Source organism: Mus pahari, chromosome 2, assembly GCF_900095145.1.
Source record: "Mus pahari chromosome 2, PAHARI_EIJ_v1.1, whole genome shotgun sequence".
In the NCBI taxonomy this organism is placed as follows: Eukaryota; Metazoa; Chordata; class Mammalia; order Rodentia; family Muridae; genus Mus; species Mus pahari.
In genome coordinates this window covers 82,113,458-82,140,080 of record NC_034591.1, presented here as the reverse complement: position 1 = coordinate 82,140,080, position 26,623 = coordinate 82,113,458, and the positions used below count along the sequence as shown (strand labels likewise).

At 37.2% G+C, this 26,623-nt stretch overlaps 1 protein-coding gene across 2 annotated transcripts in view; it reads right to left on the bottom strand.

Annotated features, from left to right (window-relative positions):
- Grid2 (glutamate ionotropic receptor delta type subunit 2) overlaps positions 1 to 26,623 on the bottom strand; it is a 1,393,897-nt gene that overhangs the window by 704,849 nt on the left and 662,425 nt on the right. For both annotated transcript variants that reach the window (XM_029535429.1, XM_021188898.2), the window contains exon 4: positions 6,060 to 6,265. In XM_029535429.1, coding sequence (XP_029391289.1) covers positions 6,060 to 6,265 — 206 coding nt within the window. The remainder of the gene's footprint in view (positions 1 to 6,059; positions 6,266 to 26,623) is intronic.

The following is a 26,623-nucleotide window of genomic DNA, read 5'->3' as shown; positions in this document are numbered from 1 at the left end:
CTGAAAACAAAAGAACTTTGATCAAAACATCTTACTTTATATAGCCAATATTTGTTACTTCTATCCAGAATTTTTCTCACAAATTAATCAGTGAAACATTATTCCTATAAAAATATTTGATCTTGAAATATTATGTCAGTTCATATGTAAATGTAAACCAAGCCATATGACTGCTCGTGCCCTGCCATATTCATTTCAACGACACTTATAGGCACACCTAGACAATGATTTGTTTGGACATTATAGCAGGTAGATTTGCTGAGCTGCACAAAACTGCAATCTTCGTTACAGCTTTGAAGCTCCTGAATGAGAGGTGGAGTATGAACTGCAGACATTTAAGTGTCTAAAACTTCAAAGGAAGTATGACTAACTCAATGATACACAATTGCTCCAGGGACGGGGGTGGGGGAAGGCAGAAAACTGAATTCATATGCCTATTATTTCCCATAGCAATTAAATGACAATGGTAAGTGAACAGTTTCTTTTCTAAAACTCATTTTGTAAGAAAAATACTTTCAAGTTAGAATTTCCCCTGAACATCTGTATAGCTTCCATGCCAGCTTCACCTGCACTGCAGCAGTGGGGCTGAAATACTTGCTGGTCTCCAAGTGCAGGCCAGCTCTCATTTTCTTCTCCCAGTCTTAGCTGCTTACTGGTATTCTGCCCTGCACCTAATCTGTATTTCCCCCACCATTTCTATCATCCCAGTCCATTGACACCTTTCTAACTGCATTTGCCTTTCTATCTATCATGTGCTAAATATTTTCAGAAATAATTCTCTTTAATGATTAGTGCATATATAACTATTACATATTAATATATACTAATATTATTACCAATATAGCATTATTATTTATTATAATATACAATATTAATATTATCAATATAAATTAGTATATATTATAATACTAGTATACCACATAATATATTAATATTAATAGTATTAATTTTAATATTGAGACAGTATCTCACTATGTAGTCATGGCTGAGCTGGGATGCCACAGATCTGCTTGCCTTTGCCTCCTATTTACTAGTATTAAAGGCATGAACTACCATGTTGGCAAAAATGGATTTCAAAGTCCTTTTTTAACATTTTGAAATATCCAACTGTAGAAGAACCATCATATCCCCCAATACTATTAAAATGTACAGTCTGGAGAGGTATATAAGATAGCAACTCTAAGAGGGAAATGAGGCCACAAGCAAAATCTTTTAAATAAATAGCTAACTGTGAAGTGCATAGGAAGCAGCACTGCTGGAGAAGCCTGAAACTGAAGCTGGGGTAGAGACAAGATCAGGATGAACGGTGGCTGTAGATGGAGAACTCTGTGCCATGTGTGCCAGACAGATGTCCTTAGACTTACACAAGCCACCTAAACAGAGGATACAAAGTATTGTACAGTGGGACTAAGTGAGAATACAGGTTTCTGTCACTCTAGTGCATGCATCCTCCTAAGGCCTTGGAACATTGACTCATGTGTTAGTGACTCTTTTATTACTTGTAATTATAGAAATACAGGGCTTCTTTGCTCTAAGCTCTGAGTTTACATGTCCACCCAAAACACTTTGTCTCATATATATATATATATATATATATATATATATATATATATAATATTCAAACAGTTTGTCTAATATATATTATTTTTTGAATTATGTATAAATTACATATATAATTTATACATGTGAATTAAATATTATATACATATAAAATTATATATACATTATATATGAATTAAATATACGTATATATATATATATTTATATATAATTCATTAATCTTAACTCATTGCAAATGATAACACAACTCAAACATGAACCTGACTGTTCTCCTGAAGAAGCATTGCAATGTCCTCTTGAGTTTAGGAACACTATTCTCTGACCTGGACTAAAACACACACAGACACACACATGCAAGCACACACATTCATGAACACACACAAGCATGCAATAGGCTGTTGATAGGATGATTATTTAGAGTTGAGAGTGGCATGTGAATAAGTAAAGTTTTGATTTTAAATAAGAACAGGGGTTTTTGAGAAGACAACTTCTGTAGCTTAAGAGTTGATTTTGGAATTACAATTCTTGTGAGTAGGAAAATGTGCAAACACATAATCAGTGAATAAAAAAAAACTAAATATATGCACTGCTATTTGCAAAAGTCCCTGAGAGTAACATTTTTACGTGTGTGTGTGTGTGTGTGTGTGTGTTCACATACAAATAATATATATGACTCAGAAGTTAAAAGCATATACTGCTCTTCTAGAGACCCAAAGTTCAACGCTGGGCATCCATGCCAGGTGATTCATAATAACTTGGAACTGTAGTTTTCAGGGATTAGACACTTCTGTCTCCTGTGGACATCTGTACTCACATGTACAAACATACACAGACATACATGCATACAGATAATTTTTAAAGATGGCACAAGTGAACCTTCTGGGAGTGATTTAAAACCACAAGTCGTGGTGTAATTCCTTTAAAGTGAAGACAAAGCATGTTGTACATACCCTTGGCAACATTTCCAGGAAAAGATAATGTCTTAGCTGTTCAACCTGAGTACTCGAGCCTCCGAGTACAGTGAGCCAATTCTGGTGAAGTTCTCAATTACGAACATTTAATATGGCCATTTATAACTAGCCAAATTATCCACTTTTAATTAGAAACAAACATTTTGAAGACTTATTTTTATTTTTGCCTGAATACATGCTTTGCTTGCATTCGTATGTGATCATCCTCTGCATGTCTGGTGTCCAACGAGCCAGAAGAGATTCCTAGAGCAGGAGCTAAGAAAGACTGTGGGTGCTAGGAACTGAACCTGTGACTTCTGCAAAAAATCACGTTCTAGTAATCATGTAATTATCCCTCCACAGCAAGAACAATATCTCTTTGAAAAATAAAACCAATAAAAGCTATTTAGCACACCCCTGAGTTTGACTCTGTTGCCTAACTTTAGATTCCTTTCCCCTGAATAGCCTTGTCTAGCCTCAATATAAGAAGATGCAACCAGTCCTATAACAACTTGAGATATTAAGCTTGGTTTATATCCATGGGAGAGATGCAGAAGACAGGAGACTCTTCTTTTTTTCAGTGTGAAAACCCTCAGGCAAATGTTATTATCATTGACCTCTGTTTCACACACATGCACAATCTGAATTGTGATTTGCTCTATATTTGAGGTGTGATGAATTGGTCATTGTTCAGGATTCCTGTGGAGACTCTGAAATCTGTGTCTATCCTAGTCCATTGCAAAGTTACTTCTTCCTTAACTGTAACTTAAAAAAAAAATTCCTAAGCCCACCCTCTCCACTGAATATTATTTTTGAATATATTCTGAAGGCAAAGCTTTTGAAAGTGGAATTAACTGTCTTTAGCATTTATATGTTCAGGTCAGGTTCTTCCCCAAAATATCAGCTTACTCTCAGAGCTCATGAAAGAAAAACTCCTGAGAACAGCTGGCTGAGAAAAAGGCAGAACCAATCAGTTAGGCTACAGAGTGCACAGTGAGCTCAGGAGACAATGAATTACCCTGGATTCTCCTTACAACCTCTTCACTGCTGTTCAGGTTGACTATGGGATAAACACATAAACAAGGAGGTGTTGGTATTGAAAAGATATATCTAAGTAATAGTCGAAAGAGAAGTCTTAAGGAAAAAATCATGAGCCTAGGTATCAAGTTTATGAACAAGAGAGAAAACAATAGATTATTATAGGAATTTAGTTTCACAGTTAAAAACAGGGATCAAAGTAAGATAAACACTCAAACCAATGTGTGGTGTTGAAACTGATTGTCAGCGGTACAGCAGGGTCAATTCCTTTAACTAGTTCTGAACAGACTCCATTTACCCAACAGCAATGCTAGGTTTCTGGTCCTGCATTGTTTCCCTAATAAGGGTTAGAAATTCTGGGCCCTTAGAGGGCACTGTTCCTTCTTCACTCATCCCTTCTACATCCCCTGTTCATTGCTTGTTGCCTGAGGACAGTATAAAATGTTATATCTTCGCTTTTTGTGTGTTTTTTTTTTAACAATACATTTTGGTTTCTGCTATTTGTCACATATCTTAAAAAACATATTCACAAATTTCTTCACGAAATGATTCAGGGGAATATGCAAAACACACCACACCAATTCACTTCCCCTGACTCCTCAGAGCTCTGCTCTATCACCCACAGTTTTACTTCGGTCCATAGTGCTCCTGATGCTTAGACTGCCCTGTCCTTGCCTGAAGCCATGTCCTGTAATAAGCAACCCAAAGAACATCTCCTTCAGGATTCTGCTCAGGATAAACTCTGTCAACACTCACACAATTACATTCCAGTCTTGCAATAAGGAGGAGAGTGGCTCTTACTTCCCAAAGAAGTGTGCAAACACACATGATGTACAACAATTGTATCTTGATCAGTGCAGCTGCTGTCTGTTCTTCCCTTGCACCAAACCAGAAAGTTAAAGAAAGGTCTCAGAGCAGCAAGGCCACTGTCTCATTAGTGTCTAGGAGGATACATGAGATACAGCAGACACTAAATCTATCCTTATTTAAAAACAAACCAAATGAAGGAAAAATCCAACAGCCTTAGCATTGGCCTTTCTCATAGACATCATGATGTCCTTACTCATACCATTTTTGGAAACCTCTGTTCAGTGCACAGGCACTAGTAGTAGACTGCTTGTTATCAGTCTCAAACCTGTTGTCAAATTGATACAAACCTATTTTTTCTGTAATATTGGGTTGTACCCAATAATGACATCTATTATGGGGTGAAGTGTGTCAAGGTAGGATGAGGTCATTAGGGTGACCCCTGATCCAAAGTGCCTGACGCCCTTCATAAACTGTGATGCTAAGCCTCCCTGGAGCCTAGAGCTCATGGAATGACACCTCTGGAACCGGGAGACAAACACACCTCACTTGCTCTAAGGTGTTATTCTAGAATATTTTCTCACAGATATGAACAAATCATGAAAGAGAATGTGGACTATTAAATATGATATCCTTTCTTGTTTCAGAAAAGTCTAGGCTTTCACAGTGAATTTGCTAAACTCAAGATTAAAATTCTCGTTTCCTTAAATTCACATGGCAAAATCTATATTAAAATCCAACAGGTATTAATTGTCTAGTTCTTAATGATTTGTATTCTGTTTCAAATTCCTAGTATCAAAGGACACCTTCGAAATTGGAATCTTATGCAGAATTTCAGGAGTCAATGGAATGAAGGTAGAAAAATGAGAGGAAGCAATTCATCAATTTAGCCCACAAAGCTAAAAAGAGTATCAGAAAGTATGTAATGAAATAAGCAGTTCTATCACTAAATGAAATTAATACTTAACTCTGGTAAAAGAGACTAGGATAAAATTAAACACTTAACTATGGTTAAGAAAAAAAGCCAGGATCTTTCACAAATCAATCACAAACATTTTAGGGTGCAGCAAGGCCGTCTGAATCCCTGTAGTCTCACTGGTTCTTTTACTAAGTTTTCTTGCATCTAGCCAAGGGAGCAGATATAACTAACATTTTGCAGACATGGTGTCACATCACGCTGTGTGGCCATCCCTTTACAGAGTTTCAGTTAGTCTTCCTCGTTTGTCTTAGTGCAGAATCCTAGAGCAGAAGTGTTTCCTGGAGTCAGTTGGCCTTGGCAATCAGAGACCGATTCTAGGAGTTCTCTCCTGAGAAACCTAATTTTCGCTTGCAGTAACAACATCAACAACACAAAGGGATAAGCGGCGCACTTGTGAATCCACTCTTGAGTTTGCTAGATTCATTCAGGTCAACAGCACTTTGAAACTCATAAGGTTTCTGAAAGTTGTCCTGGCCATGTGCCTAAATATACACAAGTACAGACATTCCTAGTAATTAGCTGGCCAATATGGGGTAAATGAGATGAGCAAGCAATTCACTCTGCCTCCTTCATTAGTGTTAATGAGAGTTGTGCAGCTAATCCTCTCTATTTAGTTTTCATATCCTTGATGGAGCCCATTCCAAAGTTTTTGCTTGTTTTTTTTTTTTTTTTTTTTTTTTTTTTTTTTTTTTTTTGTATATTTCCCCATCCAGGATAATCCTTACCTCACTTATGAAGGATTTGGCTGTGGCAGGATTCATGACAAGGATGGCTCTTCTAAGAGTGTCTCGATAGCGATTCAACTCCTCTATCCTCATGGTGTCAAAGAGCGTGGTGATCATTTTGTTGATGTTGTTTTCCACCTTTTGAAGGGCAACATCCATTCCCTGCTGGGATACCTTGTCCAAAAATTCCTGGATTCCACGGATATCTAGGATTATTATGACACAGAAGAAAAAAGTCCTTTTACTTTTTAGCAGTTTATTGTTCAACAGACATTTTTTCCTCAGATTCATTTATGATTTGGCTTAATTAAATCCTTTATATGTAAAACCATTGGAATTATTCCAAAAGGATTTATTTCTATCCACTTATCATTCTAAAGTATTTAAATAGTGGGAAAAGTTGGTACACATGATAAAGAGAGATGGAAAAACAGGTTTATTTCCAAAAAGCAGGGCTACTTTCTCAGCATTAAAGAAGAACAAATTGAAACAATCTAGACTAATTCCTTCTGTTAACTGCTTTGGTATTGGATCTCTGGGTTTTCATGGTGAAAATGAGGTACATCTATGATTCAATTTCAGCCTAGCTCATAAATGATTTTAAGGTTACCTCTTCAGACAGGGAAGTGTTACAGTACCACTGGAGGCTCATTGAGGGAAAGGTATTTCATCCTGATGAAACAGAAGGAATCTATCTCTGGGCTGAGTAGAAACCTAATAGTTCAAGCTACACACAAGATAATTCAGTTGCTCTGCTTATTCTCTCAGTTTAGAGACCGCCCTAAGGAAGGGAGGTTCACCTATTGCCATCAGAAGGAGATGAGGAGAATATTTATCACCCAAATAAGATAACGTAGCTTCCTTCCAGTTCCCATGTATGGCACAGGAAGGGCTGCCAGGATTCTGTCCCATCATTCTGAATCTTTCAGCTTTAGAAGGTATAACTTCATTTTTCTTCCCCTCTGTCTTTTTCTTAAGTATCCTTTCTCTGGCACTTTTGTGGCTCCCTCCCTTTTGCCATGTACCTGTTTGCAGAAACCCCGTTCTTAACACAAAATCCCAGCTTTCTCTGTTTCTCCTTTCCACAGCCTTACTCTATACAACACAGGTTTACAGCTTTACCACTCCAGAGTTTTTCTTTTAAACATTAGTAATATCTTCTTTTTGCTTCAAAAACAGACAAAATACACTCCACTATTTTCTCTCCAATTTCTTAAATCACAGAAATTTATTTCATTTATCATAATCCAGTCACAAAATGTATTACTATCATTATTATGAAGAAAATATGTTAGATCAATTAGAAGGGAAATAATAAAAAATGTGACATTTAAAGAGAGAAATATCATTAATGACAGATGAATTTGAAACACACTTCTAAAGAGTTAACATCATCACTAAATTGACATTCATAATATAAATAGAATATTTTGAGATGTTTCTAAGAGTTTCAAGTCACTCAGTGTTTACTTTAAACGAACTTCATGGGGACTGAAGAACTGGGGGTAGCCACTGGATGGTCCCAGACACCAGGGAAGGGAGATGCTCCCAGAACCCAACAGGACTGACTTTAACTGAAAAGCACACACACACACACACACACACACACACACACACACGCACACGCACACACACACACACAGTAACAGGGAGATAGAGCCTGGAGAGACCTCCAGTAGTTAGGGACAGCCCCCAGTTGAGGGATGAGGCCACCCACCCATCTCAAAATTTCTAACCCAGAAATGTTTGTGTCCAAAGGAAAGACCGGGACAAAACAAAACAACAACAAAACAAAACAAAACAAACAAACAAAAATAGGAAGGAATGGACATCAGGGAATCATCATCACCTCACCTGGGGGTACATCCTGTCTGCAGACACCACCCCTCTCTTCACTGATGCCAAGAGGCACTTGCTGATGAGAACCTGGTATGGCTGTTTCTTGGAAACTTCTGTCTGAAACTGAATAATGCAGATGTGGATGCTTGAAGCAAACCATCAGACTGAGCTCTAGGACCAGGGACCCTGGTGAGGGAGAAGGCAGAAGGGACTGGAGGAGCTTAGGGAGATTGCAACCTCATAGGAAGGACAGTATCAGCTGGTCAGAACACCCAGTGCTCCCAGGGACTAGATCACCAACCTAGGAGTGTACAGGGAGGGATCCATGGCTCCAGATACATATGCAGCAGATGATGGCCTTATCCGACATCAGTGGGAGGAGAGGCCCTTGGTTCTGCGGAGGTTTGATGCTCCAGCATAGGGGGATGCTTGAGAAGTGGGGCCGGAGAGGGGGGAGCACCCTCATAAGGGAAAGTGTAGGGTGGAGAGGGCAGATGTGGGATGGGGGGGTTTGTGGAGGGGTAACCTGGAAGTGGGAGATCAATTGAGGTGTAAACAAATGAAATGATTAGTAAAATAAAAGAAGAAAATAAAATAAAAAAGAAAAGACAAGAAAAAAGATTTAATTCTGAGTACATAAGAGAAGATATTTTTTTAGGATTAAGAGGGTAGCCTCATGCACATAAAAAAACAAAAATGAACGTACAATGCAAGATTTTGAATGTATGGTGGCCTTCAAGATTCATCAAATCAAATTCAAATATGAAAGTTTCTAAAAAGTAGTCAAATAAAAAGTTTGAGACTCATTTCATGTTTTATTTTTTTCTCTTCCAGAGGGCCTGTATGAGCCAGGTGTGACAATACTTCCTACCAGGTTTTATAAGGAAATTACTCATGACTGTCCCTTTAAACAGCATGCCATATTCATCTTTTTTTTCAATTTTTATTAGGTATTTACTTCATTTATATTTCAAATGCTATCCCCAAAGTCCCCTATACGCCCCCCCCCGCTCCCCTACCCACCCACTTCCCCTTCTTGGCCCTGGTGTTCCCCTGTACTGGGGCATATAAAGTTTGCAAGACCAAGGGGCCTCTCTTTCCAATGATGGCTGNCTAGACCATCTTCTGCTACATACGCAGCTAGAGACATGAGCTCTGGGGGTACTGGTTAGATCATATTGTTGTTCTACCTATAGGGTTGCAGACTCCTTCAGCTCCTTGGGTACTTTCTCTAGCTCCTCTATTGGGGGCCCTGTGTTCCATCCAATAGCTTAGTGTGAGCATCTACTTCTGTGTTTGCCAGGCACTGGCATAGCCTCACAAGAGACAGCTATATCAGGGTCCTTTCAGCAAAATCTTGCTTGCATATGCAATAGTGTCTGCATTTGGTGGCTGATTATCGGATGGAGCCCTGGGTTTTAAATAAGGGAAATAAAATACAATATCAAAAAAATAATTATCAATAGTTAAATGTGAAAGCTTAAATATAAACAAACACCCAAAATGTTATAATTCCTTTTTTCCTACCATATTGGATGCTTACAATAGAGGTCCAAACTAGTAAATATGACTGAAAATTCTACCTAGCCAATAAAATGTCAGTATATATTATTTATTTTTACTAGTTAACAATTATATTTTTCACATTTTTTCCATGGCATGAAAAACTTAAAACTTAAATAATTGGGTAAGAATCAGAAATGAGGAACTTAACACCAATGGTCTTTATATCAAAATTTCTAATTGTGTATGATCACATGTATGCAAAATTTGCCTCTCAAATGGTATAATTAATTTGAAAAGAGTAGGTAAGCCCATAGGACAGGAAGTGAATAGCTCCAAATATAGAAACTGGTATTTAAGCAAAATAAAAATGTATATTTGCAATGGCACAAAATAATTTTTAAAATTTGTGCTTTCACTATTGATAGTAAAAAAAAAAAATCTTCACCTTAGTGATATGTTCATCTCTGTGATAACTCATTCTTATACATTCTATCTCCCAGTATTCATTCATAACTATATTATAAGCCTCAGCCATCAGCATTCAAATGATTAAAAGGGTAAAATGCTCAGTGGGCACAGCATAGGGAGAGGAAATGGACAAGATTAATGGAGGCCAAATCATCAAGTCTGAAAGCATCTACTAGTGTAACAGCATCAATGGACTCAACAGAGTTAACTCTAATGTGGCACGGCAGACACAGGTCCAAATGTGATATCAGAATTATGGATATTAGGTGTCCTCAAAACTTTCATGCCAATCACAATCAATTGAAAGAGTTAAAAAATCAAAAGCCTGGGCCCATCTCAGAACCCAGTACATAATTTTGATCTTGAATTTTAAGCTTTTATTTTATTTTTTATTTGAGTTGCTTACAAGTCCACATAAATAAAACACAAAGCCAAAAGTACATAGAAAAGCATCTGAGATTTTCCATATGACAAACAGTCTGAAATTTGATTCTAAATGTACAATTTGGGTGTACCTTCACTCTTTCACTTGAAAAAAAAAGTCATTTAAAACATATTCAGCCAGGTGTGTTGGGGGTATCCAGGACTTGCTGCAGTGGGAGAAATGTGTTTTGATGATGCCAAAGTATATTGACTTCTGTTGCTTATGCTGTTGTACTTGCCTCTGGGCATCTGTTTATCTCTGGTGTTAACTGGCTGGGGTGTCTCTGTCTGGAGCCTGCCTCCTGTGTCCTTTGGTTTCTGCAGGTCTCCTGTGAGAACTGTGGCCTTGGCTAGAGCAGATCTTCTGGGAGGCCTTCAGACTGTGGGGTCTTCAGAGGGACATGCACGCTGATGATCTGTTGCCCTTGGTGCAACAGCACTCTTGGGAGGTCTTCAGACTCTGGGGTCTTAAGGTGCAGACCACCACAAGGGAGGTAGAATTCGAGGGAAGGGGATAGATCCTGAGTCTGCCGGGCTCCTTGGGGGTCCCAGCTGCTGCAGTTATTTGAGAGGCTCTAGGAGGCCTAGAGACTGTGAGGCCTGGTCTGTCCTCCGTGGGAGAAGACTAGCTAGCCCTCCAGAGACTTGTGGACCCAGTGGGTGGGGAGGCCTCGTGAAGGGTGGGGCATCCTCTTGAAGAAGGTGGTGGGGGAGGATTGGAATGAGGAACTTAAGGAAGTCAGATCAGGAGGGGGGCAATGCCTGAAATGTAGGACTGAAAAAGTTATATATATGTATATATATATATATATATATATATATATATATATATATATATATACACTTTTAAATATTGAAGAAAAGGAACATATAAATATTTAGTTAAATAGTAGATTCAGTGTTTTAAAATAAGACGAGAGGATAGCAGTAAAGACACACTCTACAGTGAGACAGCAAACAAACACAGGACACAAAATATGTTTAGAAGGAACCAACACGTGAAACTACAGTGTATAGAGAGGCCAGTATCAGCCACAATAAGTAGTTGAAGTTTCTTTGCCAATCTGGACCTTATACTATTCCCCAAAGAGTGAGGACACAGTGATCCAGGGAAGAGATGGAAGAGTAGAGGACAGATCGGGAGTGCAGAAGGATGTTTTTATAGGAAGAGCCCATCATTTCAAGACCCAACAGGACTCCTGGGCAGCTGCTGCCTGAGGCCAAATTGTCAGAGAAATCTACCTGGAGGCAAGATTCAGATGTCATAGGCATAGCCTCTGATTTTATTTCTGATAAAAATGTAATGTATTGAAATTTTCGTTAGAGGACAGGCTTAACTGGGAGATAAGCTGTCTATGGAGAAGGAAATGCAGCATACACCTGCTATGTAGATGCTATGGAGCAAATTGAGATTTAAGTGATTTATTACATATTTTAAAATGCATATAAAATTTTTAAAGATTTATTTATTTTATATACACTCTCATTCTCTTCAGACATACCAGAAGAGTGCATAGGATTTCATTACAGATGATTGTAAGCCACCATGTGGTTGCTGGCAATTGAACTCAGTACCTCTGGAAGAGCAGTCAGTGCTCTTAACCACTGAACCATCTCTCCAGCACTGTATATGTTATTTTTAGGTTTTATTTTTGATCATAAGGTAAGTAGCTCTCCATACTGCTGCTGGGTCAGAACAGAATTCGTGACCTCAGAATTTTGGATGTGACTCCAAAACTATGGACTTACAAATACAGATTTATAAAATTGTGTGAAAAATTTGCCTAATACGTACATGAAGAAATAGGTATTGTATAAGAATCTTTAAAGATCAAATTAGCAAATGAGTGAGTGTGTGTGTGTGTGTGTGTGTGAGAGAGGGAGAGAGAGAGAGAGAGAGAGAGAGAGGAGGGGGAGGTGGGAGGAGAGAATGAGGGGAATAGAATAAATGAATATTTGACTGATAAAATGATAAAAGACTACTGCTCTGCTCTCCATTAAGCAACATTGCCTCAAATTTATTGATGGCTTGCCACTCAAAAGAACATTCAACCCAAGGCAGATTTCTGTTATAGAAGATCCAAGCAGTGTTTTCCTCAGTTGAGGGTGATACAGCTGATCATGAGCAGCAAGTGGTACGTGTGAGAAGAGATGGATCCAAATCATGCTATTAGCAGCTGTGTATAAAAGATTCATTAAAAGAAAGAGTAGGCCTTTGGGTTTGTTAATTAAACATGAATGCAATCAACCATCCCAATTATTCCCCCACATTATCTTCATTCTGACTTCATTAGTCATTGAGCTAAGTTCCAAAAGTTACAGAAATAAAAGCACATGGTTTCCGACCTCAAGGAGCTGCTAGACTGATTACACCTGTCAATTGGGGCTGTTTATTGATAACGGAATGCTTCCCAGCTGCTATTAGCCCTACTTACCAGATAAATACATAACAGCAAGTGTTAGACAGCTCATCAACTGAGTTATTAGACATATTATTATGGGCAAAGGCAATTTCCCTTAGGTACCACAAAGGGACCTCTGGTCAGCAGAAGAGCGATCTCTTCTCCTGGGTACCCACATCCTAAGCCTTGTAATCTGTAGATATGGTAAATCACATTCCTAAGAGGGATTAAAACCTGAAGGTGTTACTAAGGCAGGAAATTCAGTGAAATCAAAATAGAAAGAAAAATGCACTAACTTGGGTGAGTCCAGTATAATTGTGAGAACCAAAAGTTAGAAGAGAAAAGCAAAGGAGAAGAGACAAATAGAGGTGAAGGATTGGAGAAGGCAATGTGGATGACTGATCTGAGGAAGAAGTGAATTAAGGAAGCCATCTTTGACGACTGCTCAAGGAAGAGAAATGGAGTCTTCCCAGAATGAGTAGAAGGGTCCATGCTTTGACTGTACCTTTTATTTATGACCCCTAACTGATCTGATGTCATAAAAGTCGACATACTTTGACCCTCCAAACTTGTGATATCCTCTGGTGCCAGCAATAGAAATCAATACAAATCAGAATGATTAAAATTAAGGTTTACAGAATTTAATTACAGTATCATCTGGAAAGATTTATTGGACTTTGAAGTCTCATGCTGTAGGACCCCCTTTTGAGGACCCCCACTCGAGTCTCAAGAAAGAGCACACCCAAGGAAACTCCAGAAACCATCTTGATGTAAACACATGAGGTAGTTTAATGGCAGAGCTCCAGGCCGATACATATCTCATGCAGGAGACAGAGGAATTGATCACGAGGCTGGAAAGTTAGGGGTTTTTATAGGGAGAGGATCGGGGGCTAGGAGGTATTGGCACAGTTTCACACAATTGGCTCATTTAAACATCAGTAAAATGATTACGTGTCAACAGAATAGTACATACAAGTCAGGGTGTCAGGAATCCTGAGGGCCGGAAGCTTATCTAGGTCAGTGGAACATTTGGTTAATGTGTAACTTCAAACTATGTCCAGAGGGCAATGGCAGAAGGAGGTGCCGGGTCAGGTGGCTGATGACTCAGCCAAGATAGCCGGACATGTTCCTGTATTCCCTTTATATCTTTATGGCCAGGTGGCCCCAGGAATATTTTAACTGTGGGCCTGCTTGGACATGCCCGAGCCTGTTCGACTAGGTTCTCAGCCTCAGGCTTCTAAGCTCACAGACAACTCTTTGGACTATTTGACATAAGTTACATGAATCACAGGTCTTAAATTTCATCTTAAATTTCATTTCCCTTCAATGATACTCCCATGGACTCTGAAATTCTTGACACAGAGTAAGCCCATGATGGTCATTCAGAGAACAGACTAGGAAATAGATTTTCAGTTTCTGTCACAGACTTGAGAGAACCATAGAGACAGCAGATCCTTTCTTCCCCTAGTAAGCATAAGTAGCCCATGTGTTCTGCAGCATGTGTTAGCCAGCTGACCTGCTTCCCTCCGGAGTGTAGACAGCACTGTTCTCGGGTGAGTGTTACAGTGGTTGAGGAGTTCGTAGGTCATTGTAGTACTTCCCTCTCATCCATGGAGTCCAAAGCTCTAGTTTTAATTTTCAGGCAGAAAATGACCTTTTTAATCACTTCTATTCAATGTTCATTTTATTCTTTCTGGAAACAATGTCTACGTCTACGTGTAGGGGGAACACACTGCACTGGAGGTCAGGAAAACAGACTGGGGTCAGTAAATTGCTTCTACATAGCTCTCTTCACTTTGAATCGCTTTTATAATTGATGTCTTCCATTTTCATTTTCTCAGTTTCTGCTGTCTTCACAGAGCAAGAGGCCATTTTTTTTTTTTTTTATTTATGAAATAACCCCGTCTTCATCCTTTGTTTTCCCATGTGTCCACCCATCTAAACTTGACTCCTGATGATCCTACTTGCACAGGCTAGTCAGCCTGAGTCCTTGGGTCTTAGGAAACAACTGAAATTTGAATAAAGCTATAATGTGAATGAATGGCTTTTCTTGTATATTGAGTTGTAATGAGGGAGGAGGATCTGGTCAGACAAGTGAATTAGAAAGGCAGTTCCCTAAACTTAACAAAACTCCACCAGTCAACTACAAATTAAACAAGGAAAAAGGTGGTTAGAAAAAGAGGAAGAAGCAGAAAGAAGGGAACTTTAACTTATTTTTGTTTGTTTATTTGTTTGGTTTTTTTTTTGTTTTTTTTTGTTTTTTTTGTTTTTTTTTTTTTGATACAGGGTTTCTCTGTATAGCTCTGCCTGTCCTGGAACTCACTTTGTACACCAGGCTGGCCTCGAACTCAGAAATCTGCCTGCCTCTGCCTCCCGAGTGCTGGGATTAAAGGCATGTGCCACCACACCCAGCTTGAACTTTAACTTTTCATACTTAGTGTTTGACCCATTAATACACATATGCAAACACCCCACACACACACACACACACACACACACACACACACACACACAGAGAGAGAGAGAGAGAGACAGACAGACAGACAGACAGACAGACAGAGACACAGGAGACACAGAGACACAGAGAGAGATATACACAAATAATTTGGTGATGAGGAAGATATGGTTGACTCCTATCTTTGAGGTACTTCAAGTACACAGACAGAACAAACAGAGATTTAAATCATAAACTACTTGACCATGTCTGATGAAGGCAATGTAATAGAGTAGCAAAAGTCTCAGGGAAGCATGAATCTTCATATGCAAGGAATCCACAGTATTGTTTTATTTCACCCAAGTACTGTCTTTTCTGATAAAGATGAGCTTGGCTGTGGCTAAAATATGAAAGTAGTTATTTAAGCATCAGATTTCAGTGTAATGTACATTTCAGTTATCAAAGATTTTAATAACCTGTCAAAAATTCTGCTTTTATGTTTAATTTATGTTTTAGATGGAAATTTTAAAGATAGAAAAATTTCTTAATAGGAATGACAGAGTGATTTATCACAGTGATTCTCAACCTATGGGTCCCCTAAAACCATCTGAAAACACAAACATGTACGTACATGATGTGTGGGGCACCAGTTGTGGGGAAATAAAGGGGTGGGAGAGATGACCCGTGTCCTGCCAGAACTCCAGGGCTCTGGGCAGGCAGATGTGGGTGACTGCTGTGGAACCCCACAGAACCATCTCCAGTGGCAGAGGGTGGCCATGGCCTGGTGGAGAGAGGGAAGAAGGGAGGGGAGAGAGGAAGGGCAAAGCTGAGAGTAAGGGCAAGAGCTTAAGAGAGAGAAGAGACAAGAGAGAGAACTGGGGGGCCAAGCAACCCCTTTTATAGTGGGCTGGGCTACCTTGTTGTTGCCAGGTTACTGTGGGGAAGAGCATACTTGGCTATTGTCAGGTAACTGTATGGGTGGAGTCCAGACAGCCTACATGACTGATGGCCACAGAATTAAGGAGCTGGGTCCTCATGTCAGGAGCCTATGTTTGGGAGCATGGCAAACGGGCCTTCTGTCCCTTACAGATTAATCTGTTGGGTCTCACAGGTTTGAACCTAGCTCAACCAGAAAACAGGCTGCCTTTCACGGCCCCATAATTATGATTCATAATAGTAGGAAAATTACGGTTATGAAGTAGCAACAAAAATAATTTTACGGTTGGGGGTCTCCATAATATGAGGTACTGTAGTAAAGAATCACATTATTAGATAGGTTGAGAACCACTGATCTGTCATGTACCTATGTTTCTATCTTTTTATCTATTACTTATCTAACATCTATTTATTAATCATCTATCATCTTTTTATCTATGTATCTATCATCATCTATTGATGGATTTATCATCTATTAATCATATATCTATCATTTCATCCATCTAAGATTTATCTACTGATCTATATATCTGTCAATTCACCATCTATCTACTAATTATCACCTTTTATCTATCATCTATCCTATCTACCTATTATCTATCTATCTATCTATCATCTATCTATCTATCTATCTATCTACACCTATCTTTCTTTTATCTTTCAAGAAAGCATTCTGAGCACATCCAGGTATTATGGCCCAATTCTGCAATCCTAGCACATGGAAGATACTCTCAAATTCAATGCTAGCCTGTACAAGTGCATTAGAACCTGACAACTACAAACTATATAGAAAGACTGCTTCAAAAATCTAAATAAAATAAATCAACAAAATCATCTTCAAAGTTTAATACTTTATGGACTATTAAATTTTCTGACCCCCAAATTATTTTCCTGTTTAGTCAATCTTCCCCTGTAATCCTCTAAGATGTAATGGATAATTGGAGGCCATGGTTCATTTTGCAAAATCTTGTAAAATGATTACATTATCATCTCTAAAGTAGAATTAATCTTAATCTTCCTGCCCAAAGTGGTTTACATTAAAATATACTAGTTCAATTAAATCTGGAATTTAATGTTAATTTATGTTTCTAAAGGAACTCTAAAAAGAAAATACAAATATGAGAGAATAAAATACAAATATGAGAGAATTTAAGTGGAATATATGATCCACTTTGGTGGAACCTGTACCAGCCATTTGTATCAAATTAGATCACTTTCTTGATAGTATTGACCTATTTTATGTCAATCACTGTCAAAGGTATCTGGAAAAGAGTGATGAGAAAATCAAATCAGCTCTTGGGAAGTGTGGTCTATTCTACTTGATAATAACACTGAACCTATTACTGATTTAGAAATATTACAGTATTGTTCTTTTCAAATTAAACTGATAATTTAGCTGAACATAGTGACTATCTGTAAACAAAATAAAAGTTTATAATCTCATCTTTGTATTCAGACATCATTTTTAAATATTGAATAATATAAGAAAAGAGATTTGTAAAATTTCATGTTCAATTTTCCTCTATTCATCATTTCCTCCTTTGGGAAGGTTAAGACATTTAATCATTCTGATCACTTAATGTATTGAAGACTTCAATTTGAGCAGGAAGCCTTCAGCATGGCACTGGCTAAGCATGGCGTTTCTGAAATTATGACCGCATGTTAAGCTTTAAAATTAAATTGTAGGACCTTGTGACTTTCTTCTCCCACTTTCTCATTTTACAAATTGAAACACAGCTTAGTGCTGAATATATGAGATCTATCATAAGCCAGGACAGAAAATTTCCAATATTTGGATAGCAAAGTATGCTCTCTGCATCTACTTCCTGGGGGGGGGGGGGATGAGGCTTTTAATCATCAAGAAATTTTCAAAATTTTGTTTTAAAAGAACTCTTAACTCAAAAAAAATAATCTTTAAAGTCATGTAGTACTTTTTGGTATTTTAAGAATCTGGGTTTTATATATACTTAAAAAGTAAAGATAATAACACACTGTTCTGGGCTTTGACATGCCAGTGTTTTGCAATTATGATCCAGCATTAAGAGTTTACTTTTGACAGGAGCTTGTCATTTGGGCATAAGCATGCCATCCTTTACTATTGAAACCATCTTTACAGTAAAGCTGAGAAAGATTTTTAAAAACACAGTCACTGATGTATAAATCCTGAATAGGAGAATATGCTTTTTTTTTTCTTTTTTACCTATTTGACATAATAAATACTAATGCAAAGGAAATGGTTCAATAAACTCCTTGGATTAATTGCATGCTTATTGTTACAGACTGGAGAAAATGAGAGAACTGAAGGCTGGAATGCAGCCAGTGACTAATAAACAGCTTTCAGGCTGTCGAGAGAGAATGTCAAGATTATTATAGTTATCAGACATTTGAAAGCATCCTTGGAGCGATTATAAACATTTGCAATCAATTAAAAGCAAGTGTCCATCTTGTGGGCCCTGATTAAATCTGCACCAGTGCTACACTACTTGGAATAAAGATCATGACTCAGGAATGTGTCATTGAGGACTCTTCCCCAGTCTTCATTTCAAAACGAAAGACTGCTTATATACCCCAGCCACCTGACTAGGAGCTGAACCTTAATTTGCACTATTAAATAAATGATTTTAATATGCAGAGGAGCATGCAGGTAACAGACTTGGGGTTTCCTGAAGTGGAAATTGTTCTCTACAAAGAAGTGCAAGATAATCTGATCATTCGATTTAATTTGATCATTTCCATACTACTTCATTTTCTTGACACTTCATGAAGATTTGACTCCAATTTTCAGAATGATTAAGCAGTTATGGTAAAGATTTATATAAATGGAACCAACCTAGTGGTCCATGATCAGATGACTGGATAACAAAAAAGCAGTAAACCTATAAAAATGTAATATTCTTCAGCCTCAGGGAAAAATGAAATCACAAAATTTGCAGGAAAATGGATGAACTTAGATTCCACATTATAAAGGGAGGTACACAATCTCAGAAAGGAAAAAAAAATTACAAATTACACCTCAAATGTGGATGCTAGCTCTCTGTGTGTGTGTGTGTGTGTGTGTGTGTGTGTGTGTGTGTGTCTGTCTGTCTGTCTGTCTGTCTGTCTGTCTGTCTGTGTAACAGAGCAATGTCTTGGTGTTTAAGAGTACTTGTTGCTCTTAGAGAGGACCCAGGTTCAGTTTATAGTATCTACATGATAGCTCACAAACATCTGTAGCTACAATTCTAGGGATTCAACTTTTGTGACAAACAATCATATGAGTGTGTATATCATTCTGGCAAACATTCATAAACATGAAAATAAACAAATAAATCTAAAAATAGGTAATGAAAAATGCTTCTATATGCATACACATACATATATAAATAAAGAGAGAAATGAAAATATGTACATACAGGAAAAGTATAACATATAGAAATCAGAGCAAGAAAGGGTGAATATTGTCTGTTGAGGAAGGACTAAGATGAAAGCAAGTCATGACTACTTGAGTCATGAAAAGGAGACAAAGCCAATTGTTAATTGTTTTAATTTCAGCTCACATACTTTTTTTTTCTTTCAGTTTTTGGTGGTAGATATAGGCATAAAATATATTTGACAATGAAAGTGTAAAATCCAATGTGAGGACCCATAGCTTCAACCATCGGCTGTTCTAACACTATAGAAGTTAACTGAGATGTACAGGCTATGGGCCTGGTTAATCTTGTTGTATGAATAGTTATTTGTATGTTCTTTATAATAACACATTAATGAATAAAAATTTAAGTGAAGAGAATATTTGAAATATTCAAATATATTAAAAAATAAATTTCTCTCTCATTTAATCTGAAAAATACAGTGAGCTAAGTAGTCCTGTTTCATGCCTTTCACATTTTATTCTATTTAGTTATTGAAAACCATATGTTAATAGAAACTATCTAAATAATTTCTGTTTCAAAATAAGTCTACATTTGATATACTATTTTACTCTTAAAAATAAATTTATTTTAAATAATTTTATAAGAAAAAATAAATCAAAATATTAACCATGACTTAATATTGTTATATATCAATTTTGCATTTTTGTATTTTAATAAAATTCATGTTTTCCCTTCTGCCAACTCCTCTCTGATCCCTAACCCTAAACCCTACCTCTATACCCACCCACCTTTTCCCTTCCTTCCTTCCTTCCTTCCTTCCTTCCTTTCCTTTCCTTTATCTTTAAAAAACAAACAACATAAAGCAAGAAACTCACAGTCACACAGAACACCCACTCTCTATAATACACAAAATTGGAAACCAAATATATTCTCAAAATTCCAGTAAGACAAACAAATGTTCAAGCAAAGCAATAAGAAATTAAAATGTCAGCTGGGCATGGTGGCACACGCCTTAATCCCAGCACTCGGGAGGCAGAGGCAGGCCGATTTCTGAGTTTGAGGCCAGCCTGGTCTACAAAGTGAGTTCCAGGACAGCCAGGGCTATAAAGAGTAACCCTCTCTCAAAAAACAAACAAACAAACAAACAAAAAAGAAATTAAAATGTCTACAAAAACAGCATTGAGTTTGTTTTGTCTTGGCCACTTACTCCAGAGCATGAGACCTTCCCTGAAGGTGAGACTCCACTGAAGAAAAGTAGGTTTTCCTTTGCAAGAGGAGACCAAATGTAGAGAGCTTCTTAGTTAGGGGTGTAAGCATGTGGTGTCTACTTTACCTTCTCAGTGCTAGGAACCTATCCTTAATGTTTGAAATTTTAAATTAAGTTTCCACTTCATTGCATATAAGCTCATTATTCATTGCTGTGGATATTACAATGGAAAACACAATTTTTAGATATTCCAAAAAAAGGAAATTCATAATAGCTCTGGCTGCAATATTATAAAACATTTCCCAAACAAAATACAGGTTCATTCACATCAATGAATTTCCAATCCCTCTTGAAAGTAGAGAGTATTTCCTCTTCTAATTTACTATTGGTCTCCCAGTAGACGAAGCTCCCTTACATATCCTCTTCTTCATTAAGAACTGACTAGTTTGGAATTCTGTCAGCCTCTGAGGGATGATCAGAAGAATTAGGCACTGCCATCACACCCTTTCAAACTAATAATCTATGCCCCCCTTTTTTAGCTTATTTATTGATTCAAAATCTGACAAGCATGTGTTTAAAACATTGAACAGCTATCTAATCATCAAGCAATTGATGGACCTTTCCTAATCTGTTATCTTCCTTGAACTCCTACTAATGTTAGATATTGTTAGGTATATCCTCAAACACTGACTCAAGCATATAACCTCTCCCACCTCTTTATGGTCCATACACCTATGTAAGGCTGTCTGTACACTTAAAACAGATATTCCACGAGAGGAAATATATCGCCTCGGCCTCATTCTGAGTAGCATCAACCTGAAAGCAGGGTCAGATAACACCAGCCTGCTCTTACTCAAGATTCCATGTTCAATTTCCTTGCATATGATATTTCTTTCTCATGTGGAGCCTGCAGGTCCACAAGACTAGATGGAAACTGGGCTATTTAAGTTTAAATGTCCATCAGCCTCCCAGCATTTCTAGCTGGATTTGTGGAGGCCGTGAGCAATTTGTGAACACAGCTTGCCAAGTCCTTTTCTAATGCTCCATGAAGGCCAGTGTGGGAAATACAATCACTTTCTAATTTTTCCAGAAACATCCTGAAATTCTTCTTGACAATAAATGGCAGAACTACCTATTAGAATAGGGTATTTTTTCCTGGAAATAAAGAAAGAATCTGAAAGAAGAACTTTGGCTTCTAGAGTTGGAGAAGGCATAGACATTCTTATTCTATAAAAATGAATTTGGAATGTCTTTTTTTTTATTGAGAAAATGCTCTGGTGCACACATTGTAAATGGGGTAAGTGCTTTACTTTAGCTCAATGCTATCTATAATCTTCATTCCTACAAGATGACTCCACCACACTTTTACCATTAGTCCTTGACCAATGTGTCTATTGCAAATAACAAGGAATGCACGCCTGCCTATGTGGAATGCCTATAAATACCACTCATAATTCTTTACCACAATTCCCATCCATCATGTAGGGTCTAAGAAGATTATCTGGATCAAAAATTACTATATACTTAGGCTTGTGATTTATACTATTTCTAATAAATTTGTTCAACTTTGTTATGGTAGCTTACAAGAAGCCAAAGGAAACACAAGTAAATGAACATGATTATGCTTTAAATAATGTGTTTATTAAAAGAAGTATCAGACCTAAGAATAGCCTTCTGGCCCTGAAGTAGACAATAAGGTCAAAGGATTTTTTGTTTGCTTGTTTGTTTTTGTTTTTGTTGTTTATTTGTGTTTGTAAGCTGAAATAATGAATGCTTAAAATCCAGATCTTTAGTGCAAAAGAACCAGTCTAATAAAAACAAGCAGCAGAAAAGTGACCTTTGATGAAGACATTTTCTCACTAAGATTCCTTAGTATAGGCAAGCCTACATCTTATGCATCGAGCTGGTTTGGTTCACACTTTGGTAGACTTGATGTTAAAACTACTTGGCATCAACACAAGACTCATACTGCTTGCTGCTTCATGAGAGTTAGGATCCTCTCTCTAGTCTGTGACAATGGTTATTGTATTTAAACAGTTGTTACTGATAATGATGGGCTATGTTATTTTTTTCAACCTGATTACTTATATGCTTTTCTGGTTTTAAAAACCATCAAATCTTCCTAATTAAAAGGTGGTATGATTTTCATTTAAGCTATTATAAATATGTATAAAACCTGTATGCTTAAAGTCAAGTGTCTCTTTAATTAAGATGATTGTATATAATCAGTGAACTTGTCTTTTTTTTTATTTTTGGATTTTTGTTTTTCTAACTTGTTAGCAATTAATCATATTCTATTAATATAGTATCAAATACAATAGTGCCCAAAGGCAGGAGTAATGGAGAGGCCACTTATGGTTGTACCTGGGCTCCTAACTTATTTTGATGTTGTTTGAAATGGCCTTACTTCATGTTTTGTTTCTATAAAAAATATTAATAATATTAACAGTTAGCTTAGAAGGTGACTATGAGGATTTCATGAAATAACGCATACATTTGAAGAATTTAGGAAAGTGGCTAGATATAGCAAATATTCTCAACTGATCACCTTTGTTATTCTATTCTTGGCTCTTGAGAACATTATATGATATAATATAAAATACTTATTCTAGTTCCTGGCAAGCAAAAGTGAGCAACTTTAAATATTTCAGTTGCTAAGATCAGATCCTATTTTTCTCTATTGAAGTGCCCACTTCTCATATATGCTGCCTTCCAAGACGTTCCCTATCCTCAGTAACCAGGATCAAAGTCTACCCAGAGAGCCTGTTCATCACTGCTGTCAAAAGTAAAGTCCTCCTCACACTACGCCGACATTCACTCACTGAAAACTGAACTCACTGTTTCCTCTTACAAGAGACCGATAAACAACTTCTGTCTTTTTATTGACTAGAAAGTTTTTAGTAATTGAAGGTAAACATATATTCTGAAACACATTTTAACTCCTCCTTGGTAATATGCAAAGTAGAGCCGGGTATTTCACACATTGCACATTGTTAAAAGCTCAGAAACACAGTCTCCCTTTCAACCCTTTTGGAAAATAAATGCTTAAATTAATCCTCTCAAATAAAGTTTCCATACTTTTCAAACCTTTTTGATCCATTTACATAGAATCTATGATATGGGATTATCTTTGTTAGATTACCTTTAAACATAAACAATTCAGAAGAAAAGTACATCATGAATCAACTAGATAGAGAAGCCTGAAACCCATACTATGCTTTTCTCTATAAAAGATATATGTGTATATATACATAATGCATTTATATAATGTGGATATATTAAACAATGTATATTTATTATCTATCTATATACATATATAGATACAGATATAGATATATGCATACATTATTCTAAGCAACTCCACCTAAATAACTATGGCCCTCAGCATGCTGTCTGATTTCATTTACTAATGATTCTTTTTTTTTTTAAGATTTATTTTTATTTATTATATGTAAGTACACTATAGCTGTCTTCAGACACTCCAGAAGAGGGAGTCAGATCTCATTAAGGATGATTGTGAGCCACCATGTGGTTGCTGGGATTTGAACTCTGCACCTTTGGAAGAGCAGTCGGGTGCTCTTACCTTTTGAGCTATCTCACCAGCCCCTCACTAATGATTCTTAATCCATTCATTAATGGAAGCAATTTCTGATAATCAAGATAAAAGTCAAGTCCAATATACTTCGAATGATGTTTCTGATGACTACCCTCTTCCATGTACAAAGTCACTGGAAGCTGTTTATCTTGGGCCCCAGCATAATTTTTCTACTAACAGGATTGATTGTAACCATTAAAAGAAAAAAATTCTATTATTAAATAATGGTTATTATTGGAAATAATCTTGAAGTTAGTAGCTGGGGCATTTTTTCATGACTCTAAGTAAGTCAAAAGCAAGTTTATCAACAGAGTAGAGGGAATGCTGTTTTGCTTTTGATTCCTAAACAAACCCTGGGTTTAAATGGAAATATATTCAACCTTGGTGCAGTTATAGTACTTTATGTACCCAAGGCATTACAGAATAACAGAGGACCTCAATTGTTAGATGACTATGACTATGTGCTAAACAGATACTTGCAGAACAGCATTCAGCTCATCAATAATGTGTCTTTTATTATGAGAACCCCATCTTAATTCTCACAGGATTTGGAAATAAATGATAATAAGTGATTTTCTACCCCACAGACTTTTACAATCGAAGAGTAAATTTCCTATTTTAACTCTGAGAAAGTTTCTTTAGCAAAAATCACTTTTTTGCTGCTTAGTTTATTGGACCTTTTTTTTTTCTTTTTTTTTTTTTTCTTTCTTTCTTTCTTTTTCTTTTTTTCCATAAGAGATCTGGATTTTAAACTTTGATTATTTCAGCTTACACTTGGTCAGAGACTGGGAATTCCATTTAATGGCAAAACAGAGCAGTGTAATGGGCAAAAGCAGAAAAAGATGGCCAGCATACTGGCTCTAGAGATGGTCGGTGTGTTTAAATACCATCCTAGCAGTGCTGCTTTATGCTTGTACAGCCAATCTATCCTGCTGATGAGCCAATTGATTTTAATATTCTTTTTGCTCCTTTTGTTCATTCCAGACTCTTAATCCTTATTCTGTGACCCCTAAATAATGTGAGTTAAGGAACAAAAGTACTGGCTTCCTTCCGTCTTAGAGACAAAAAGTGTGTTTCTAGAGAAACTTTGGCTGAAGTTTGCCCATTGAGTTCAATGGGATTCTGGCTGCCAAAAGGCCAGGCTACTTTGACTATTTAGGCCTAAATGTAACTGCTCCTGTGCCCTTCCTGGCTGGCCCCAGGGGGCTCTCCTTTGTTGCTTGCCAGTGTTTTGCCAACCTGCTGGTTCTCAGCTTTGTGGCCTTTGTCCTCCAGCCCACTTGTCTGTCACTGCTCATACTCTCACAGTTGAAGCCTGGTTAGGAGAGGAGAGGATTTCTTTGAATGTTTGTTTTCCATGCTTCTTTACTTATTTGCCAAGAAAAACATTCTTTTCATAAAAAAACGGATAAACAAGACCCAGAAGAGGAACCATTTAGAATCCTCAAGGGAAACACACTTCCAAGGGAATTCTTCATGGGGGTGGGGGGTATTTATTCTCATTTGATCATAGCCAGCTCCAGTCACTTCTCCTGCTACTCTCAAAAATAAGGGGACAACAAAGATCAATGAGCTTTAGACACCTTAGGAAATGAAGAGCTTCAGAAAAGAATGAGAAAAGCATTATTTTCTCTTGATATGTTATGACATGAAGAGATTCTGAGGCAAATGGTGTTTTCCTCACAGTACAGTGCACTCTAGGAAACCATGTGATACAGTAAAAGAGTGTAGAAATATTGGTTCATACTAGTTTACAGTTTTTGTAAAACTGCAAAAGGAATAAAGATTGCAGAGAACATTTTCTACTTCCTTCAACTACAATGGGTCGACATTCAGTAAATAGGTGTCTAAACAAGTATGTCAGAATTATTTTTTTAGCCACTAAATGAAAAGAGTTTATATTTCTATCAGTGGTCTAGGATCTGCCCCTGGTTTCATCCACCAACACCACCATCAACACCAGCACCATCACCACCACTACCACAACTACCACCATTATTACCATCACAGAATTATACATTTTTAATGGATGTACTTTCTTTTTAACTTCCTATTATCTGAAAATTCAAGATATACTGTACACAGACTACTAAGAAAGACTTTAAATGGAGTACTAGGTGCAGATTTGTTTATTTATTTATTTATTTATTTATTTATTTATTTATTTATTTACTTAGAAAACAATGTTTAGCTAGTAGTCAAGCTGAGTTTGACTCTGTCTTTTCCCCTAAGCCTTATGAGTGTTGGGGTAACAACTGTTAGCATTTTCGTCTAGGCTCTGTCCCACAGTTACCTGGCAACAGCCATGTGTACCCGACTCACTTTAAAAGGGGCTGCTTGCCAGCTCCTCTCTCTCTCTCTCTCTCTCTCTCTCTCTCTCTCTCTCTCTCTCTCTCTCTCT